We start from the raw sequence: 19014 nt of genomic DNA, 5'->3' as shown, positions 1-19014 counted from the left end.
CCATCCACATCTGTGGTGGAAGGTGGCAGAGCTATAGCTGTGTTTGTCAGCCATCCACATCTGTGGTGGAAGGTGGCAGAGCAACAGCGGTGTTTGTCAGCCATCCACATCTGTGGTGGAAGGTGGCAGAGCTATAGCTGTGTTTGTCAGCCATCCACATCTGTGGTGGAAGGTGGCAGAGTTACAGCTGTGTTTGTCAGCCATCCACATCTGTGGTGGAAGGTGGCAGAGTTACAGCTGTGTTTGTCAGCCATCCACATCTGTGGTGGAAGGTGGCATAGCAACAGCGGTGTTTGTCAGCCATCCACATCTGTGGTGGAAGGTGGCAGAGCTATAGCTGTGTTTGTCAGCCATCCACATCTGTGGTGGAAGGTGGCAGAGTTACAGCTGTGTTTGTCAGCCATCCACATCTGTGGTGGAAGGTGGCAGAGTTACAGCTGTGTTTGTCAGCCATCCACATCTGTGGTGGAAGGTGGCAGAGTTACAGCTGTGTTTGTCAGCCATCCACATCTGTGGTGGAAGGTGGCAGAGTTACAGCTGTGTTTGTCAGCCATCCACATCTGTGGTGGAAGGTGGCAGAGTTACAGCTGTGTTTGTCAGCCATCCACATCTGTGGTGGAAGGTGGCAGAGCTACAGCTGTGTTTGTCAGACCAGAAGACATCCCGAAAATCAGTCTTCTCATGAACACATCTGTAGCGTCCGAACGGTTTGGGCTACACACTCATATGACTACCCCTGACCTCTGACCCCAGGTCACAGCTGTGGGGGGGGTTCATTGGGAGGTCAGTGTGTGAACTTGCCCCTGGCTGAGAGGAGGATAAGGGCTCTGTGATCTGTGCTGTAGGTAGAACAGGCTGCAGCAGTAAAACCGGGGGGAACCTGAGACACTGAGGCTGGTCCACCTAACGACCACATCAGACTCTCTGACAAACTGACCAATCAGCAGTCTGCACAGGGCACTTCAAAGGACTGAGGGATAGCTCAGTCAAATGGCAGATAACCTAGTGGTTAGAGCGTTGGACTAGTAACCGGAAGGTTGCGAGTTCAAACCCCCGAGCTGACAAGGTACAAATCTGTCATTCTGCCCCTGAACAGGCAGTTAACCCACTGTTCCCAGGCCGTCATTGAAAATAAGAATGTGTTCTTAACTGACTTGCCTGGTTAAATAAAGGTTAAATAAAATAAAAAAAATGTACAACAAATTTGGTTGTTTCCTTGTTTTTGTGTGATAAATGATATCAACGCTGGTTCCTGAACACTATTTTGTGCACCATTTGTATTTTTATAGTTTCAATACATGTATTCAAGGTTTTAGAAACTAAATGGAGTTTGACGGCTGATATTGATGGCTGTGACCCAACACAGAAGGTCAAAGTGGTGAAACCTGAACCGCCATTGATCTGACTAGTGTCCAATAATGAGTCGGTTTCAGCTGTTAGATTGAGACACAAATCATCAGGAGAGAGGTGGAAAACCCCTCTCTCTTTCTTTATGTCTTTCTCTCTCTTTTTCTCCATTCCCACAGCCTGGTGGTCGTCACCAAAGAGAAGAGCAGAGCGGAGAGCAGCTTAGGTTTCCTGCTCTGGGTCGCCGTGACAACTGCACCACATCAGTCAGAAGCTTTTCATCACAGCTTTGACCAGAGAGAAACCATAACACACTCTACACCCCCCCTCCAAACCCCTTTATATCCCCTCTATAGTCCCCCACTATAGCAGCCTCTCTCCAAGCCCCACCATGTGCTAATCTCTCGTTTATGGATGGGCTTTCTCTTCTCTCCCAGTGCAGCTGGGGACCTCTCACTCTGTCAGTCAGTCAGTATGTATTTGGGGGAAATATGGTGCTAGGGTGACTAAATGAGTTTGGATATTACAATACGTGGAGACTGAGGAGTGGTGGACGCTGGCCAAAAGAGCTGTGCCATTAAGCTCTGGACTGGAGAGCAGTAATGTAGTGTGTCTCTCTGGGATTGGATGAGGCGATGCCAGGAGAGCATAGTGTGTGTAGGGCCAGACCTCAGGCTCCCAGCACCATGGATGAGGCGATGCCAGGAGAGCATAGTGTGTGTAGGGCCAGACCTCAGGCTCCCAGCACCATGTAGAGTTTCTCTCTGGGATTGGATGAGGCGATGCCAGAAGAGCATAGTGTGTGTAGGGCCAGACCTCAGGCTCCCAGCACCATGTAGAGTTTCTCTCTGGGATTGGATGAGGCGATACCAGGAGAGCATAGTGTGTGTAGGGCCAGACCTCAGGCTCCCAGCACCATGTAGAGTTTCTCTCTGGGATTGGATGAGGCGATGCCAGAAGAGCATAGTGTGTGTAGGGCCAGACCTCAGACTCCCAGCACCATGTAGAGTTTCTCTCTGGGATTGGATGAGGCCATGCCAGGAGAGCATAGTGTGTGTAGGGCCAGACCTCAGGCTCCCAGCACCATGGAGTTTCTCTCTGGGATTGGATGAGGCGATGCCAGGAGAGCATAGTGTGTGTAGGGCCAGACCTCAGGCTCCCAGCACCATGTAGAGTTTCTCTCTGGGATTGGATGAGGCCATGCCAGGAGAGCATAGTGTGTGTAGGGCCAGACCTCAGGCTCCCAGCACCATGTAGAGTTTCTCTCTGGGATTGGATGAGGCGATGCCAGGAGAGCATAGTGTGTGTAGGGCCAGACCTCAGGCTCCCAGCACCATGTAGAGTTTCTCTCTGGGATTGGATGAGGCGATGCCAGGAGAGCATAGTGTGTGTAGGGCCAGACCTCAGGCTCCCAGCACCATGGATGAGGCGATGCCAAGAGAGCATAGTGTGTGTAGGGCCAGACCTCATGCTCCCAGCACCATGTAGAGTTTCTCTCTGGGATTGGATGAGGCGATGCCAGGAGAGCATAGTGTGTGTAGGGCCAGACCTCAGGCTCCCAGCACCATGGATGAGGCGATGCCAGGAGAGCATAGTGTGTGTAGGGCCAGACCTCAGGCTCCCAGCACCATGTAGAGTTTCTCTCTGGGATTGGATGAGGCTCTGGAGCATAGTGGATGAGGGCCAGACCTCAGGCTCCCAGCCAGGAGAGCATAGTGTGTGTAGGGCCAGACCTCAGGCTCCCAGCACCATGGATGAGTGATGCCAGGAGAGCATAGTGTGTGTAGGGCCAGACCTCAGGCTCCCAGCACCACCATTGGATGAGGCGATGCCAGGAGAGCATAGTGTGTGTAGGGCCAGACCTCAGGCTCCCAGCACCATGTAGAGTTTCTCTCTGGGATTGGATGAGGCGATGCCAGGAGAGCATAGTGTGTGTAGGGCCAGACCTCAGGCTCCCAGCACCATGTAGAGTTTCTCTCTGGGATTGGATGAGGCGATGCCAGGAGAGCATAGTGTGTGTAGGGCCAGACCTCAGGCTCCCAGCACCATGTAGTGTGTCTCTCTGGGATTGGATGAGGCGATGCCAGGAGAGCATAGTGTGTGTAGGGCCAGACCTCAGGCTCCCAGCACCATGTAGAGTTTCTCTCTGGGATTGGATGAGGCGATACCAGGAGAGCATAGTGTGTGTAGGGCCAGACCTCAGGCTCCCAGCACCATGGATGAGGCGATGCCAGGAGAGCATAGTGTGTGTAGGGCCAGACCTCAGGCTCCCAGCACCATGTAGAGTTTCTCTCTGGGATTGGATGAGGCGATGTCAGGAGAGCATAGTGTGTGTAGGGCCAGACCTCAGGCTCCCAGCACCATGGATGAGGCGATGCCAGGAGAGCATAGTGTGTGTAGGGCCAGACCTCAGGCTCCCAGCACCATGTAGAGTTTCTCTCTGGGATTGGATGAGGCGATGCCAGGAGAGCATAGTGTGTGTAGGGCCAGACCTCAGGCTCCCAGCACCATGTAGAGTTTCTCTCTGGGATTGGATGAGGCGATGCCAGGAGAGCATAGTGTGTGTAGGGCCAGACCTCAGGCTCCCAGCACCATGGATGAGGCGATGCCAGGAGAGCATAGTGTGTGTAGGGCCAGACCTCAGGCTCCCAGCACCATGGATGAGGTGATGCCAGGAGAGCATAGTGTGTGTAGGGCCAGACCTCAGGCTCCCAGCACCATGTAGAGTTTCTCTCTGGGATTGGATGAGGCGATGCCAGGAGAGCATAGTGTGTGTAGGGCCAGACCTCAGGCTCCCAGCACCATGTAGAGTTTCTCTCTGGGATTGGATGAGGCGATGCCAGGAGAGCATAGTGTGTGTAGGGCCAGACCTCAGGCTCCCAGCACCATGTAGTGTGTCTCTCTGGGATTGGATGAGGCGATGCCAGGAGAGCATAGTGTGTGTAGGGCCAGACCTCAGGCTCCCAGCACCATGTAGAGTTTCTCTCTGGGATTGGATGAGGCGATGCCAGGAGAGCATAGTGTGTGTAGGGCCAGACCTCAGGCTCCCAGCACCATGTAGAGTTTCTCATTATTCCACATATGCAGTTGGAGATGAGTTCTTCTTCTGGTTCCTCAGACAATGTGGAATATATCTGTAAATTGGTGAGGGATTTATTCTTTCAAAGATGTGAAAAGATGTGAAACGTGAGTTTATGACACATTCTAACAACGTGTCATAAACTCTTAATCTACAGTGCATTTGGGAAGTATTCAGACCTCTTTGACTTTTACCACAATTTGTTATGTTATAGCTTTATTTAAAAATGTATTACATTGTTTTTTTATCTCATCAATCTACACACAATACTCCATTTCTGGGCAAAACCTTATTTACATAAGGATTCAGACCCTTTGCTATGAGACTCGAAATTGAGCTCAGGTGCATCTGGTTTCCATTGATCATCCTTGAGATGTTTCTTCAACTTGATTGGAGTCCACCTGGGGTAAAATAAATTGATTGGACATGATTTGGAAAGGCACACATCTGTCTATATAAGGTCCCACAGTTGACAGTGCATGTCAGAGCAGAAAAACAAGCCATGAGGTTGAAGGAATTGTCCGTAGAGCTCAGAGACAGAATTGTGTCGAGGCACAGATCTGGGGAAGGGTACCAAACAAATTCTGTATTGAAGGTTCCCAAGAACACAGCGGCCTCCATCATTCTTAAATGGAAGAAGTTTGGAACCACCAAGACTCTTCCTAGAGCTGGCCACCCGGCAAAACTGAGCAGTCGGGGAAGAAAGGCCTTGGTCTGGGAGGTGAACAAGAACCCAATGGTCAGCTCCAGAGTTCCTCTGTGAAGATGGGAGAACCTTCCAGAAGGGACAACCATTCGGTAAGTGTGTTTGGTTCAACCATCTCTGTAGCACTCCACCAATCAAGATTTTATGGTAAAGTTCCAGACAGAAGCCACTCCTCAATAAAAGGCACATGACAGCCCGATTGGAGTTTGCCAAAGTGCACCTAAAGGACTTCTCAGACCATGAGAAACAAGATTCTCTGGTCTGATGAAACCAACATTGAAATCTTTGGCCTGAATGCTAAGCATCACGTCTGGAGGAAACCTGGCACCATCCCTAAGGTGAAGCATGGTGGTGGCAGCATCATGCTGTGGGGATGGTTTTCAGTGGCAGGGACTGGGAGACTAGTCAGGATTGACGGAAAGATGAACGAAGCAACGCACAGGGATCCTTGATGAAAACCTTCTTCAGAGCGCTCAGGACAACAACCCTAAGCACAGCCAAGACCTAAAAATAGCTGCAGCAACCCTCCCCATACAACCTGCCAGAGCTTGAGAGGATCTGCAGAGAAGAATGAGAGAAACTCCATTTTAGGGTCATGCCCAAGAAGACTGTAATCGCTGTAATCGCTGCCAAAGATGCTTCAACAGAATACTGAGTAAAGGGTCTGAATACTTATGTAAATGTGATATTTCCATTTTTTATTTGTAATAAATTAGCAAAAGAAAATCTAATAACCTGTTTTTACATCGTCATTATGGAGTATTGTGTGTAGATTGAAGAGAAAAAAAATGATTTACTCTATTTTAGAATAAGGGTGTAACGTAACAAAATGTGGAAAAGGTCAAGGGGTGCACTGGACATTAGTGACCATTATCCACACCCCAGGGCTATGACTGTGAGTCAGAATGACACAGGTGTGCACAGTGCGGTTAGGGTCCTGTTTCTACTGTAACACTGAAACATTTTGTAACACCGTGTAGCACTTTGCTTACAGTGGCAGAAGACCAGGGGCCCATCTGTCACTGTCAACGTGTGCGTGTGTGTGTGTGTGTGTGTGTGTGTGTGTGTGTGTGTGTGTGTGTGTGTGTGTGTGTGTGTGTGTGTGTGTGTGTGTGTGTGTGTGTGTGTGTGTGTGTGTGTGTGTGTGTGTGTGTGTGTGTGTGTGTGTGTGTGTGTGTGTGTGTGTGTGTGTGTGTGGCCCCTATGCCACTGCATTATCAGAAATCATTTCAGAGGGTCTGGCTCTCACGGCAAAATGCTTATCTGCCCCCATCAGCCAATGACGTGAGTAATTATCCATGATTCACCTTGAGGACTTGATCAGCACTCTTTCTCGCTCCTACCAACCTCTTTTCAGTAAGACATTGGTTTCCTCATAATATTCAGTGTATGATAATCAAACCCATTCTCTGCCTTTTAAAACGGTTCCGAATCTTTCTAACTTTACATAGAGGAGTTCCCACTCTCAAAGGTCATGTCAATTACACAAACTGGGCCTCAAACCTGGGCCTAAATAAACATGAGACATTAAAAGTCACTGTTCGGTAAGTGTGTTTGGTTCAACCTTATAAAGTAACCTCTAAGTTTTCTAGTGCTGGTAGTTAATATATGGCTGGAGGAAACCAAGGCTGGCAGCTCTATGGAACGAATGAGTGGATTACCTTCAGCTCCAGCCAGCCAGTAACTCTAACACTTAAAGTTCAGAAGAGGGATTGGCTGCTGGAGACTGCAAGGCCAGTAGTGCAACTGGTAGACAAATAAACACAGAACCACACAGACATGCATACTACACACCCACAACCACAACCACACACACACACACACAGACTATGGCAGAGGTAGAGACACAGGAGGATGTAGGTGGATTAGGGAAGGGAAGGAAGTCATGCTGTTTGGTGTTGTTTTGATTGCTGTGTTGAGATACTAAGTTACCTGGGTTTTATTAACATGTGTTGTTTTGATTGCTGTGTTGAGATACTAAGTTACCTGGGTTTTATTAACATGTGTTGTTTTGATTGCTGTGTTGAGATACTAAGTTACCTGGGTTTTATTAACATGTGTTGTTTTGATTGCTGTGTTGAGATACTAAGTTACCTGGGTTTTATTAACGTGTGTTGTTTTGATTGCTGTGTTGAGATACTAAGTTACCTGGGTTTTATTAACATGTGTTGTTTTGATTGCTGTGTTGAGATACTAAGTTACCTGGGTTTTATTAACGTGTGTTGTTTTGATTGCTGTGTTGAGATACTAAGTTACCTGGGTTTTATTAACATGTGTTGTTTTGATTGCTTTGATTGCTGTGTTGAGATACTAAGTTACCTGGGTTTTATTAACATGTGTTGTTTTGATTGCTGTGTTGAGATACTAAGTTACCTGGGTTTTATTAACATGTGTTGTTTTGATTGCTGTGTTGAGATACTAAGTTACCTGGGTTTTATTAACATGTGTTGTTTTGATTGCTGTGTTGAGATACTAAGTTACCTGGGTTTTATTAACATGTGTTGTTTTGATTGCTGTGTTGAGATACTAAGTTACCTGGGTTTTATTAACATGTGTTGTTTTGATTGCTGTGTTGAGATACTAAGTTACCTGGGTTTTATTAACATGTGTTGTTTTGATTGCTGTGTTGAAATACTAAGTTACCTGGGTTTTATTAACATGTGTTGTTTTGAATGCTGTGTTGAGATACTAAGTTACCTGGATTTTATTAACGTGTGTTGTTTTGATTGCTGTGTTGAGATACTAAGTTACCTGGGTTTTATTAACATGTGTTGTTTTGAATGCTGTGTTGAGATACTAAGTTACCTGGGTTTTATTAACATGTGTTGTTTTGAATGCTCTGTTGAGATATTAAGTTACCTGGGTTTTATTAATGTGTGTTGTTTTGATTGCTGTGTTGAGATACTAAGTTACCTGGGTTTTATTAACGTGTGTTGTTTTGATTGCTGTGTTGAGATACTAAGTTACCTGGGTTTTATTAACATGTGTTGTTTTGATTGCTGTGTTGAGATACTAAGTTACCTGGGTTTTATTAACAAGTGTTGTTTTGAATGCTGTGTTGAGATACTAAGTTACCTGGGTTTTATTAACGTGTGTTGTTTTGATTGCTGTGTTGAGATACTAAGTTACCTGGGTTTTATTAACATGTGTTGTTTTGATTGCTGTGTTGAGATACTAAGTTACCTGGGTTTTATTAACATGTGTTGTTTTGATTGCTGTGTTGAGATACTAAGTTACCTGGGTTTTATTAACATGTGTTGTTTTGATTGCTGTGTTGAAATACTAAGTTACCTGGGTTTTATTAACATGTGTTGTTTTGAATGCTGTGTTGAGATACTAAGTTACCTGGATTTTATTAACATGTGTTGTTTTGATTGCTGTGTTGAGATACTAAGTTACCTGGGTTTTATTAACATGTGTTGTTTTGAATGCTGTGTTGAGATACTAAGTTACCTGGGTTTTATTAACATGTGTTGTTTTGAATGCTGTGTTGAGATATTAAGTTACTGGGTTTTATTAATGTGTTGTTTTGATTGCTGTGTTGAGATACTAAGTTACCTGTTTTATTAACATGTTTTTTGAGATACTAAGTTACCTGGGTTTTATTAACATGTGTTGTTTTGATTGCTGTGTTGAGATACTAAGTTATCTGGGTTTTATTAACATGTGTTGTTTTGATTGCTGTGTTGAGATACTAAGTTACCTGGGTTTTATTAACAAGTGTTGTTTTGAATGCTGTGTTGAGATACTAAGTTACATGTGTTGTTTTGATTGCTGTTTGAGATTAAGTTACCTGGGTTTTATTTATTGTGTGTTTTTGATTGCTGTGTTGAGATACTAAGTTACCTGGGTTTTATTAACATGTGTTGTTTTGATTGCTGTGTTGAGATACTAAGTTACCTGGGTTTTATTAACATGTGTTGTTTTGATTGCTGTGTTGAGATACTAAGTTACCTGGGTTTTATTAACAACATGTGTTGTGTTGTTTTGAATGCTGTGTTGAGATACTAAGTTACCTGGGTTTTATTAACATGTGTTGTTTTTGTTTTGAATGCTGTGTTTTGAGATACTAAGTTACCTGGGCTTTTATTAACCTGGGTTTTATTAACATGTGTTGTTTTGAATGCTGTGTTGAGATATTAAGTTACCTGGGTTTTATTAATGTGTGTTGTTTTGATTGCTGTGTTGAGATACTAAGTTACCTGGGTTTTATTAACGTGTGTTGTTTTGATTGCTGTGTTGAGATACTAAGTTACCTGGGTTTTATTAACATGTGTTGTTTTGATTGCTGTGTTGAGATACTAAGTTACCTGGGTTTTATTAACATGTGTTGTTTTGATTGCTGTGTTGAGATACTAAGTTACCTGGGTTTTATTAACATGTGTTGTTTTGATTGCTGTGTTGAGATACTAAGTTACCTGGGTTTTATTAACATGTGTTGTTGCTCTGTTGTTGCCAACAATTCAAACCATATTATAAGCTGACCCTTCTCTTCTTTAACATAATGAAGAAATACAATCTGTCTCCCCATCCCACCCATGTGGTGAGTCTATCACCTACTTAACCCATGTGTAGGTTAATACCACTTGGGGGGGTACTAAGCTAACATATGGAATAGTTTTAAGATGGTCATATCATGGATCATTTAGCTATTTGATTGTGAATTTGAAGATGCCTTTAGGTATATTTTTTGATAAAATCTAGAATTTGTCCTTTACTTTTACAACACATAGAAACACATTGAATAACACATCCATAGAAAGCAACAACAACAAAAAACACACAAAAAAAGAGATATAAGAAAGATCAGGAAATATATACTTTTGGACAAATATTTAAACCCGTATTTTTGTTGGCACAAAACTACCTCCATACTTTCATTAGTTTGTTAGATTACCTTCAGGTGAGTCCCGTAACACTTGTAGGGGGTCATAGAACATGTTGGTGAGTCTCCACTTTCCATAGTGGGATCATATTAGTTTTGGCTGAAACGGTTCAGACGCTACAGACAGAAGTTGGCACATCGGCGTTACTGGCTCCAGACGAGTCCCGTGACTCTTGTAACGAGTCATAGAGTAAAAGGGAGAACACCGTTGTGTTCATGAGAATCTATTTATTGGCCAAACCGTTCGGACGTTATAGACGTTTTCGCGAGAAGAACAATCTTCGGGATGTCTCCTGGTCTGACAAACACCGCTGTAGCTCAGCCAACTTCCACTGTAAACGCGGAAGGCCGACAGGCGGATGCAGTGGATTGAGATGCAGACATGCAAAAAAACCTGATGTCTCTCGCTTGAACGGATGTATTTTAACTGGGATGTATTTATTATGTTACTTAGATTGACGCACAGGTGCGTCAAGAGACTCTTAAGGATTGTTAATCCCACTTGACTCATAGGATAACAGAAAATAAGATGTGTTTGTATTGTTTGTTTTGAAATGTCCTAAGCACCATTAAAACACTGAAATCTGATGACAGGACAGAATGCTGACAGAGCATAGAATGTGCAGATACTATATGTGTGCAAGCCATGGGACGTGTATGTACTACTCACCCCATGTGATGGGTAGGAGATCCATCCCAGCTCCCCCTGGCTGGCTTTGGAGTCCAACAGGTTCACTGAAGAGATGAGGGGAAAGAAGAAACTGGGATGAGTGTCGGGATGAGTGTCTTATGGGAAAGCAGTTGATTGTGGCAAGCTTGTCTTTAGCACCACTATGTACAGTGGGAATAGAAAGTCACCCCGCCTTTCAAAATGTTCACCTTTTGTTGACTTACAGCCTGAAATGAAAACACATCAAATCAGACTTTATACTGCTTTATTTATACACAGTAAACCACAACATCCAAGTGAAGATGTTTTTTTTTTAAACTCTATAAATTAATTGCAATTAAAACAGTAAAATCCCCTATTTGGGTATGTGAACACCCCCCTTAGAATTGTAATTGCAAACTTGCTGAGGTATAACCAACCACCTTCCAGATCACAAATCAAGCTAATTGGCTTCCATCTGTGATCAATTATAGTGACTTTGATTAGTTCAGAATTGCACAACTCAACTGCATAGTTGTAATGGGTGTGTGCTGGTGGCAGGGAAGTCAGGCACAGGAGAGTGAACTTGGTATAAACGGAGCAGTTTAATAAATGCTAAAGAAAACTCTGAAAACCAAATATACAAAAATCATATAAAAAGGTACAAAACCCGTCACACACCAGAACACGACAAGGACATGAGGGGAAACAGAGGGTTAAATACACAACATGTCATTGGTGGGATTGAAACCAGGTGTGAAGGAAGACAAGACAAAACCAATGGAAAATGAAAAATGGATCAGCGATGGCTAGAAGGCCGGTGACGTCGACCGCCGAACACCGCCCGAACAAGGAGAGGGACCAAGTTCGGCAGAAGTCGTGACATTAGTAGTGCAATTCAAAGCAAAGAATAGACTTATGGGCGGAAAGGTACTTTCAAAAGATCTATGAGATAAAGTTGTGGAAAGGTGCAAGTCAGAGGATGGATATAAAAATATTTCAAAGGCTTTGTCCCTCAGAGCACAGTTACCACCATTATTAAGAAGTGTAAGGCGTATGGCACCACCCAGACCCTGCATAGATCAGGCCATCCCTCCAAACTGGATGACCGGGCAAGAAGGAGACTGATCAGAGAGACTACCAAGAAGGAGACTGATCAGAGAGACTACCAAGAAGGAGACTGATCAGAGAGACTACCAAGAAGGAGACTGATCAGAGAGACTACCAAGAAGGAGACTGATCAGAGAGACTACCAAGAAGGAGACTGATCAGAGAGACTACCAAGAAGGAGACTGATCAGAGAGACTACCAAGAAGGAGACTGATCAGAGAGACTACCAAGAAGGAGACTGATCAGAGAGACTACCAAGAAGCCAATTGTGACTTTGAAGGAGCTTCAGGCCTTTATGGCAAAAACTGGTCAATGTATGGATGTGGCCACAATATCACAAGCATTCCACGAATCTGGCCTCTATGGGAGTGTGGCAAGAAAAACACCACTCCTCAAAAAAAGCCACATCAAGTCTCGTTTGAGCTTTGCCAAAAAGCACATTGTAGATTCCAAGGCCAAGTGGCGAAAGATGTTGTGGCCAGATGAGACCAAAATGGAACTTTTTGGCCTGAACGCAAAACGATATGTCTCGGGCGAAAACCCAATACTGTCACACCCTGATCTGTTTCACCTGTCCTTGTGATTGTCTCCACCCCCTCCAGGTGTGTGCCACGACTCCCACCGAAGGTGGCTCCCCTGCCTGCTCAGGCGGCGCTCGGCGGTCTACTAGCCGCCACCGAACCCTTTTTAATTTTCTGTTCGTTTGGTCTTATTGGTTGCACCTGTCTCTTGATTGTTTCTTGATGTATGTCTATTTAAGCCTGTTAGGCCCACCTATGTTTGTGTGGGATTGTTCCTCTGTTAGTTTGTGCATTTGTATTTAATTTTCTCCAGACTGTTGGGGTCCTGTGTTTGGGCCGGTCAGTTTTATGCGCCTAGTGTTTTGGCGTGACCGTTTGTACCGGAATAAAATATGATTGTCCGAACCCTCTGCTCTCTGCGCCTGACTCCAAACCCACTACTCCTAGAAGACTCCAAACCCACTACTCCTAGAAGACTCCAAACCCACTACTCCTAGAAGACTCCAAACCCACTATTCCTAGAAGACTCCAAAACCCACTACTCCTAGAAGACTCCAAACCCACTACTCCTAGAAGACTCCAAACCCACTACTCTTAGAAGACTCCAAACCCACTACTCCTAGAAGACGTGACAGTGTGGCTTATTTTCCCCAGTGCATTTATCCCTGTGTTTCCTGTCTCTCTGTACCAGTGTATTTATCCCTGAGTTTTCTGTCTCTCTGTACCAGTGTATTTATCCCTGTGTTTCCTGTCTCTGTGCCAGTGTATTTATCCCTGTGTTTCCTGTCTCTGTGCCAGTGTATTTATCCCTGTGTTTCCTGTCTCTGTGCCAGTGTATTTATCCCTGTGTTTCCTGTCTCTGTGCCAGTGTATTTATCCCTGTGTTTCCTGTCTCACTGTACCAGTGTATTTATCCCTGTATTTCCTGTCTCTCTGTACCAGTGTATTTATCCCTGTGTTTCCTGTCTCTCTGTGCCAATGTATTTATCCCTGTGTTTCCTGTCTCTCTGCCTTGTGCCCTTGTGAATACATCTTTCCACCCAAAGAACACCATCCCTACAGTAAAGAACACCATCTACAGTAAAGAACACCATGCCTACAGTAAAGAACACCATGCCTACAGTAAAGAACACCATGTCTACAGTAAAGAACACCATGCCTACAGTAAAGAACACCATGCCTACAGTAAAGAACACCATGCCTACAGTAAAGAACACCATGCCTACAGTAAAGAACACCATCCCTACAGTAAAGAACACCATGTCTACAGTAAAGAACACCATGTCTACAGTAAAGAACACCATGCCTACAGTAAAGAACACCATGCCTACAGTAAAGAACACCATCCCTACAGTAAAGAACACCATGCCTACAGTAAAGAACACCATGCCTACAGTAAAGAACACCATCCCTACAGTAAAGAACACCATGCCTACAGTAAAGAACACCATACCTACAGTAAAGAACACCATCCCTACAGTAAAGAACACCATGCCTACAGTAAAGAACACCATGCCTACAGTAAAGAACACCATCCCTACAGTAAAGAACACCATGTCTACAGTAAAGAACACCATGTCTACAGTAAAGAACACCATGCCTACAGTAAAGAACACCATGCCTACAGTAAAGAACACCATCCCTACAGTAAAGAACACCATGCCTACAGTAAAGAACACCATGCCTACAGTAAAGAACACCATCCCTACAGTAAAGAACACCATGCCTACAGTAAAGAACACCATACCTACAGTAAAGAACACCATCCCTACAGTAAAGAACACCATGCCTACAGTAAAGAACACCATGCCTACAGTAAAGAACACCATCCCTACAGTAAAGAACACCATGCCTACAGTAAAGAACACCATGCCTACAGTAAAGAACACCATGCCTACAGTAAAGAACACCATGTCTACAGTAAAGAACACCATGTCTACAGTAAAGAACACCATCTACAGTAAAGAACACCATCTACAGTAAAGAACACCATGCCTACAGTAAAGAACACCATGCCTACAGTAAAGAACACCATGTCTACAGTAAAGAACACCATGTCAACAGTAAAGAACACCATGCCTACAGTAAAGAACACCATGCCTACAGTAAAGAAAAGCATGTTGACAGTAAAGAAACCCATGCCTACAGTAAAGAACACCATGTCTACAGTAAAGAACACCATGCCAACAGTAAATAACACCATGTTTACAGTCAAGAACACCATGTCTACAGTAAAGAACACCATGCCAACAGTATAGAACACTATGTTTACAGTCAAGAACACCATGTCTACAGTAAAGAACACCATGTCTACAGTAAAGAACACCATGTCTACAGTAAAGAACACCATGTTTACAGTAAAGAACACCATGCATACAGTAAAGAACACCATGTTTACAGTATAGAACACCATGTCTACAGTAAAGAACACCATGCCTACAGTAAAGAACACCATGTCTACAGTAAAGAACAACATGCCTACAGTAAAGACCACCATGTCTACATTAAAGAACAACATGCCTACAGTAAAGAACACCGTGCCTACAGTAAAGAACACCAAGTCTACAGTAAAGAACACCATGCCTACAGTAAAGAACACGAAGTCTACAGTACAGAACAACATGTCTACAGTAAAGAACACCATGCCTGCAGTAAAGAACACCATGTCTACAGTATAGAACACCATGTCTACAGTAAAGAACACCATGCCTACAGTAAAGAACACCATGTCAACAGTAAAATACACCATGTCTACAGTAAAAAACACTATGTTTACAGTATAGAACACCATGTCTACAGTATAGAACACCATGTTTACAGTAAAGAACACCATGCCTACAGTAAAGAACACCATGTTTACAGTATAGAACACCATGTTTACAGTAAAGAACACCATGCCCGCAGTAAAGAACACCATGTCTACAGTAAAGAACACCATGCCTACAGTAAAGAACACCATGTCTACAGTAAAGAACACCATGCCTACAGTAAAGAACACCATGCCTACAGTAAAGAACACCATGTCTACAGTAAAGAACACCATGTCTACAGTAAAGAACACCATGCCTACAGTAAAGAACACCATGCCTACAGTAAAGAACACCATGCCTACAGAAAAGAACACCATGTTTACAGTATAGAACACCATGTCTACAGTATAGAACACCATGTCTACAGTAAAGAACACCATGTCTACAGTAAAGAACACCATGTCTACAGTAAATAACACCATGTCTACAGTAAAGAACACCATGTCTACAGTAAAGAACACCATGTCTACAGTAAAGAACACCATGTCTACAGTATAGAACACCATGTCTACAGTAAAGAACACCATGTCTACAGTAAAGAACACCATGTCTACAGTAAAGAACACCATGTCTACAGTATAGAACACCATGTCTACAGTATAGAACACCATGTCTACAGTAAAGAACACCATGTCTACAGTATAGAACACCATGTCTACAGTATAGAACACCATGTCTACAGTAAAGAACACCATGTCTACAGTAAAGAACACCATGTCTACAGTAAAGAACACCATCTACAGTAAAGAACACCATCTACAGTAAAGAACACCATGCCTACAGTAAAGAACACCATGCCTACAGTAAAGAACACCATGCCTACAGTAAAGAACACCATGTCTACAGAAAAGAACACCATGTAAAGAACACCATGCCTACAGTAAAGAACACCATGCATACAGTAAAGAACACCATGTTTACAGTATAGAACACCATGTCTACAGTATAGAACACCATGTCTACAGTAAAGAACACCATGTCTACAGTAAAGAACACCATGTCTACAGTAAAGAACACCATGTCTACAGTATAGAACACCATGTCTACAGTATAGAACACCATGTCTACAGTATAGAACACCATGTCTACAGTATAGAACACCATGCCTACAGTATAGAACACCATGCCTACAGTAAAGAACACCATGTCTACAGAAAAGAACACCATGTTTACAGTATAGAACACCATGTCTGCAGTATAGAACACCATGCCTACAGTAAAGAACACCATGCCTACAGTAAAGAACACCATGCCTACAGTAAAGAACACCATGTCTACAGTAAAGAACACCATGTCTACAGTAAAGAACACCATGCCTACAGTAAAGAACACCATGCCTACAGTAAAGAACACCATGTCTACAGTATAGAACACCATGTTTACAGTATAGAAGAGCAAAGAACACCATGTCTACAGTAAAGAACACCATGTCTACAGTAAAGAACACCATGCCTACAGTAAAGAACACCATGCCTACAGTAAAGAACACCATGTCTACAGTAAAGAACACCATGCCTACAGTAAAGAACACCATGTCTACAGTAAAGAACACCATGCCTGCAGTAAAGAACACCATGTTTACAGTATAGAAGAGCAAAGAACACCATGCCTACAGTAAATAACACCATGCCTTCAGTAAAGAATCCCATGCCTACAGTAAAGAACAACATGTCTACAGTAAAGAACACCATGTCTACAGTAAAGAACACCATGTCTACAGTAAAGAACAACATGCCTACAGTAAAGAACACCATGCCTACAGTAAAGAACACCATGTCAACAGTAAAATACACCATGTCTACAGTAAAGAACACCATGCCTACAATAAAGAACACCATGCCTACAGTAAAGAACACCATGCCTACAGTAAAGAACACCATGTCTACAGTAAAACACCATGTCTACAGTAAAGAACACCATGCATACAGTAAAGAACACCATGCCTACAGTAAAGAACACCATGTCTACAGTAAAGAACACCATGTCTACAGTAAAGAACACCATGTCTACAGTAAAGAATACCATGTCTACAGTAAAGAACACCATGTCTACAGTAAATAACACCATGCCTTCAGTAAAGAACACCATCCCTACAGTAAAGAACAACATGTCTACAGTAAAGAACACCATGCCTACAGTAAAGAACACCATGTCTACAGTAAATAACACCATGTCTACAGTAAAGAACACCATCTACAGTAAAGAACACCATGCCTACAGTAAAGAACACCATGCCTACAGTAAAGAACACCATGTCTACAGTAAAGAACACCATGTCAACAGTAAAGAACACCATGCCTACAGTAAAGAACACCATGCCTACAGTAAAGAAAAGCATGTTGACAGTAAAGAAACCCATGCCTACAGTAAAGAACACCATGCCTACAGTAAAGAACACCATGCCTACAGTAAAGAACACCATGTCTACAGTAAAGAACACCATATCTACAGTAAAGAACACCATGTCTACAGTAAAGAACACCATGCCTACAGTAAAGAACACCATGCCTACAGTAAAGAACACCATGCCTACAGTAAAGAACACCATGCCTACAGTAAAGAACACCATGTCTACAGAAAAGAACACCATGTTTACAGTATAGAACACCATGTCTACAGTATAGAACACCATGTCTACAGTAAAGAACACCATGTCTACAGTAAAAAACACCATGTCTACAGTAAAGAACACCATGTCTACAGTAAAGAACACCATGTCTACAGTAAAGAACACCATGTCTACAGTAAAGAACACCATGTCTACAGTAAAGAACACCATGTCTACAGTATAGAACACCATGTCTACAGTATAGAACACCATGCCTACAGTAAAGAACACCATGTCTACAGTAAAGAACACCATGTCTACAGAAAAGAACACCATGTTTACAGTATAGATCACCATGTCTACAGTATAGAACACCATGTCTACAGTAAAGAACACCATGTCTACAGTATAGAACACCATGTCTACAGTATAGAACACCATGTCTACAGTATAGAACACCATGTCTACAGTATAGAACACCATGTTTACAGTATAGAACACCATGTTTACAGTATAGAACACCATGCCTACAGTATAGAACACCATGCCTACAGTAAAGAACACCATGTCTACAGTAAAGAACACCATGTCTACAGTATAGAACACCATGTCTACAGTATAGAACACCATGTCTATAGTATAGAACACCATGTCTACAGTATAGAACACCATGTCTACAGTATAGAACACCATGTCTACAGTATAGAACACCATGCCTACAGTAAAGAACACCATGTCTACAGAAAAGAACACCATGTTTACAGTATAGAACACCATGTCTACAGTATAGAACACCATGTCTACAGTAAAGAACAACATGCCTACAGTAAAGAACACCATTAGAGCGTCTGCTAAATGACTTAAATTTAAATGTAATGTTTACAGTATAGAAGAGCAAAGAACACCATGCCTGCAGTAAAGAACACCATGTTTACAGTATAGAAGAGCAAAGAACACCATGCCTACAGTAAATAACACCATGCCTTCAGTAAAGAACACCATGCCTACAGTAAAGAACAACATGTCTACAGTAAAGAACACCATGTCTACAGTAAAGAACACCATGCCTACAGTAAAGAACACCATGTCTACAGTAAAGACCACCATGCCTACAGTAAAGAACACCATGCCTACAGTAAAGACCACCATGCCTACAGTATAGAACACCATCCCTACAATAAAGAACACCATGCCTACAGTAAAGAACACCATGTCTACAGTAAAGACCACCATGCCTACAGTAAAAACCACCATGCCTACAGTATAGAACACCATCCCTACAATAAAGAACACCATGCCTACAGTAAAGAACACCATGTCAACAGTAAAGAACACCATGTCTACAGTAAAGACCACCAT

At 43.1% G+C, this 19014-nt stretch overlaps 1 protein-coding gene across 3 annotated transcripts in view; it reads right to left on the bottom strand.

Annotated features, from left to right (window-relative positions):
* epha3 (eph receptor A3) overlaps window positions 1-19014 on the bottom strand; it is a 186956-nt gene that overhangs the window by 149116 nt on the left and 18826 nt on the right. For all 3 annotated transcript variants that reach the window (XM_046366478.1, XM_046366487.1, XM_046366469.1), the window contains exon 2: window positions 10688-10752. In XM_046366478.1, coding sequence (XP_046222434.1) covers window positions 10688-10752 — 65 coding nt within the window. The remainder of the gene's footprint in view (window positions 1-10687; window positions 10753-19014) is intronic.

The sequence above is a fragment of the Oncorhynchus gorbuscha genome, linkage group LG01 (assembly GCF_021184085.1).
Source record: "Oncorhynchus gorbuscha isolate QuinsamMale2020 ecotype Even-year linkage group LG01, OgorEven_v1.0, whole genome shotgun sequence".
Lineage (NCBI taxonomy): Eukaryota > Metazoa > Chordata > Actinopteri > Salmoniformes > Salmonidae > Oncorhynchus > Oncorhynchus gorbuscha.
This window is presented reverse-complemented; position numbering and strand designations above follow the sequence as displayed.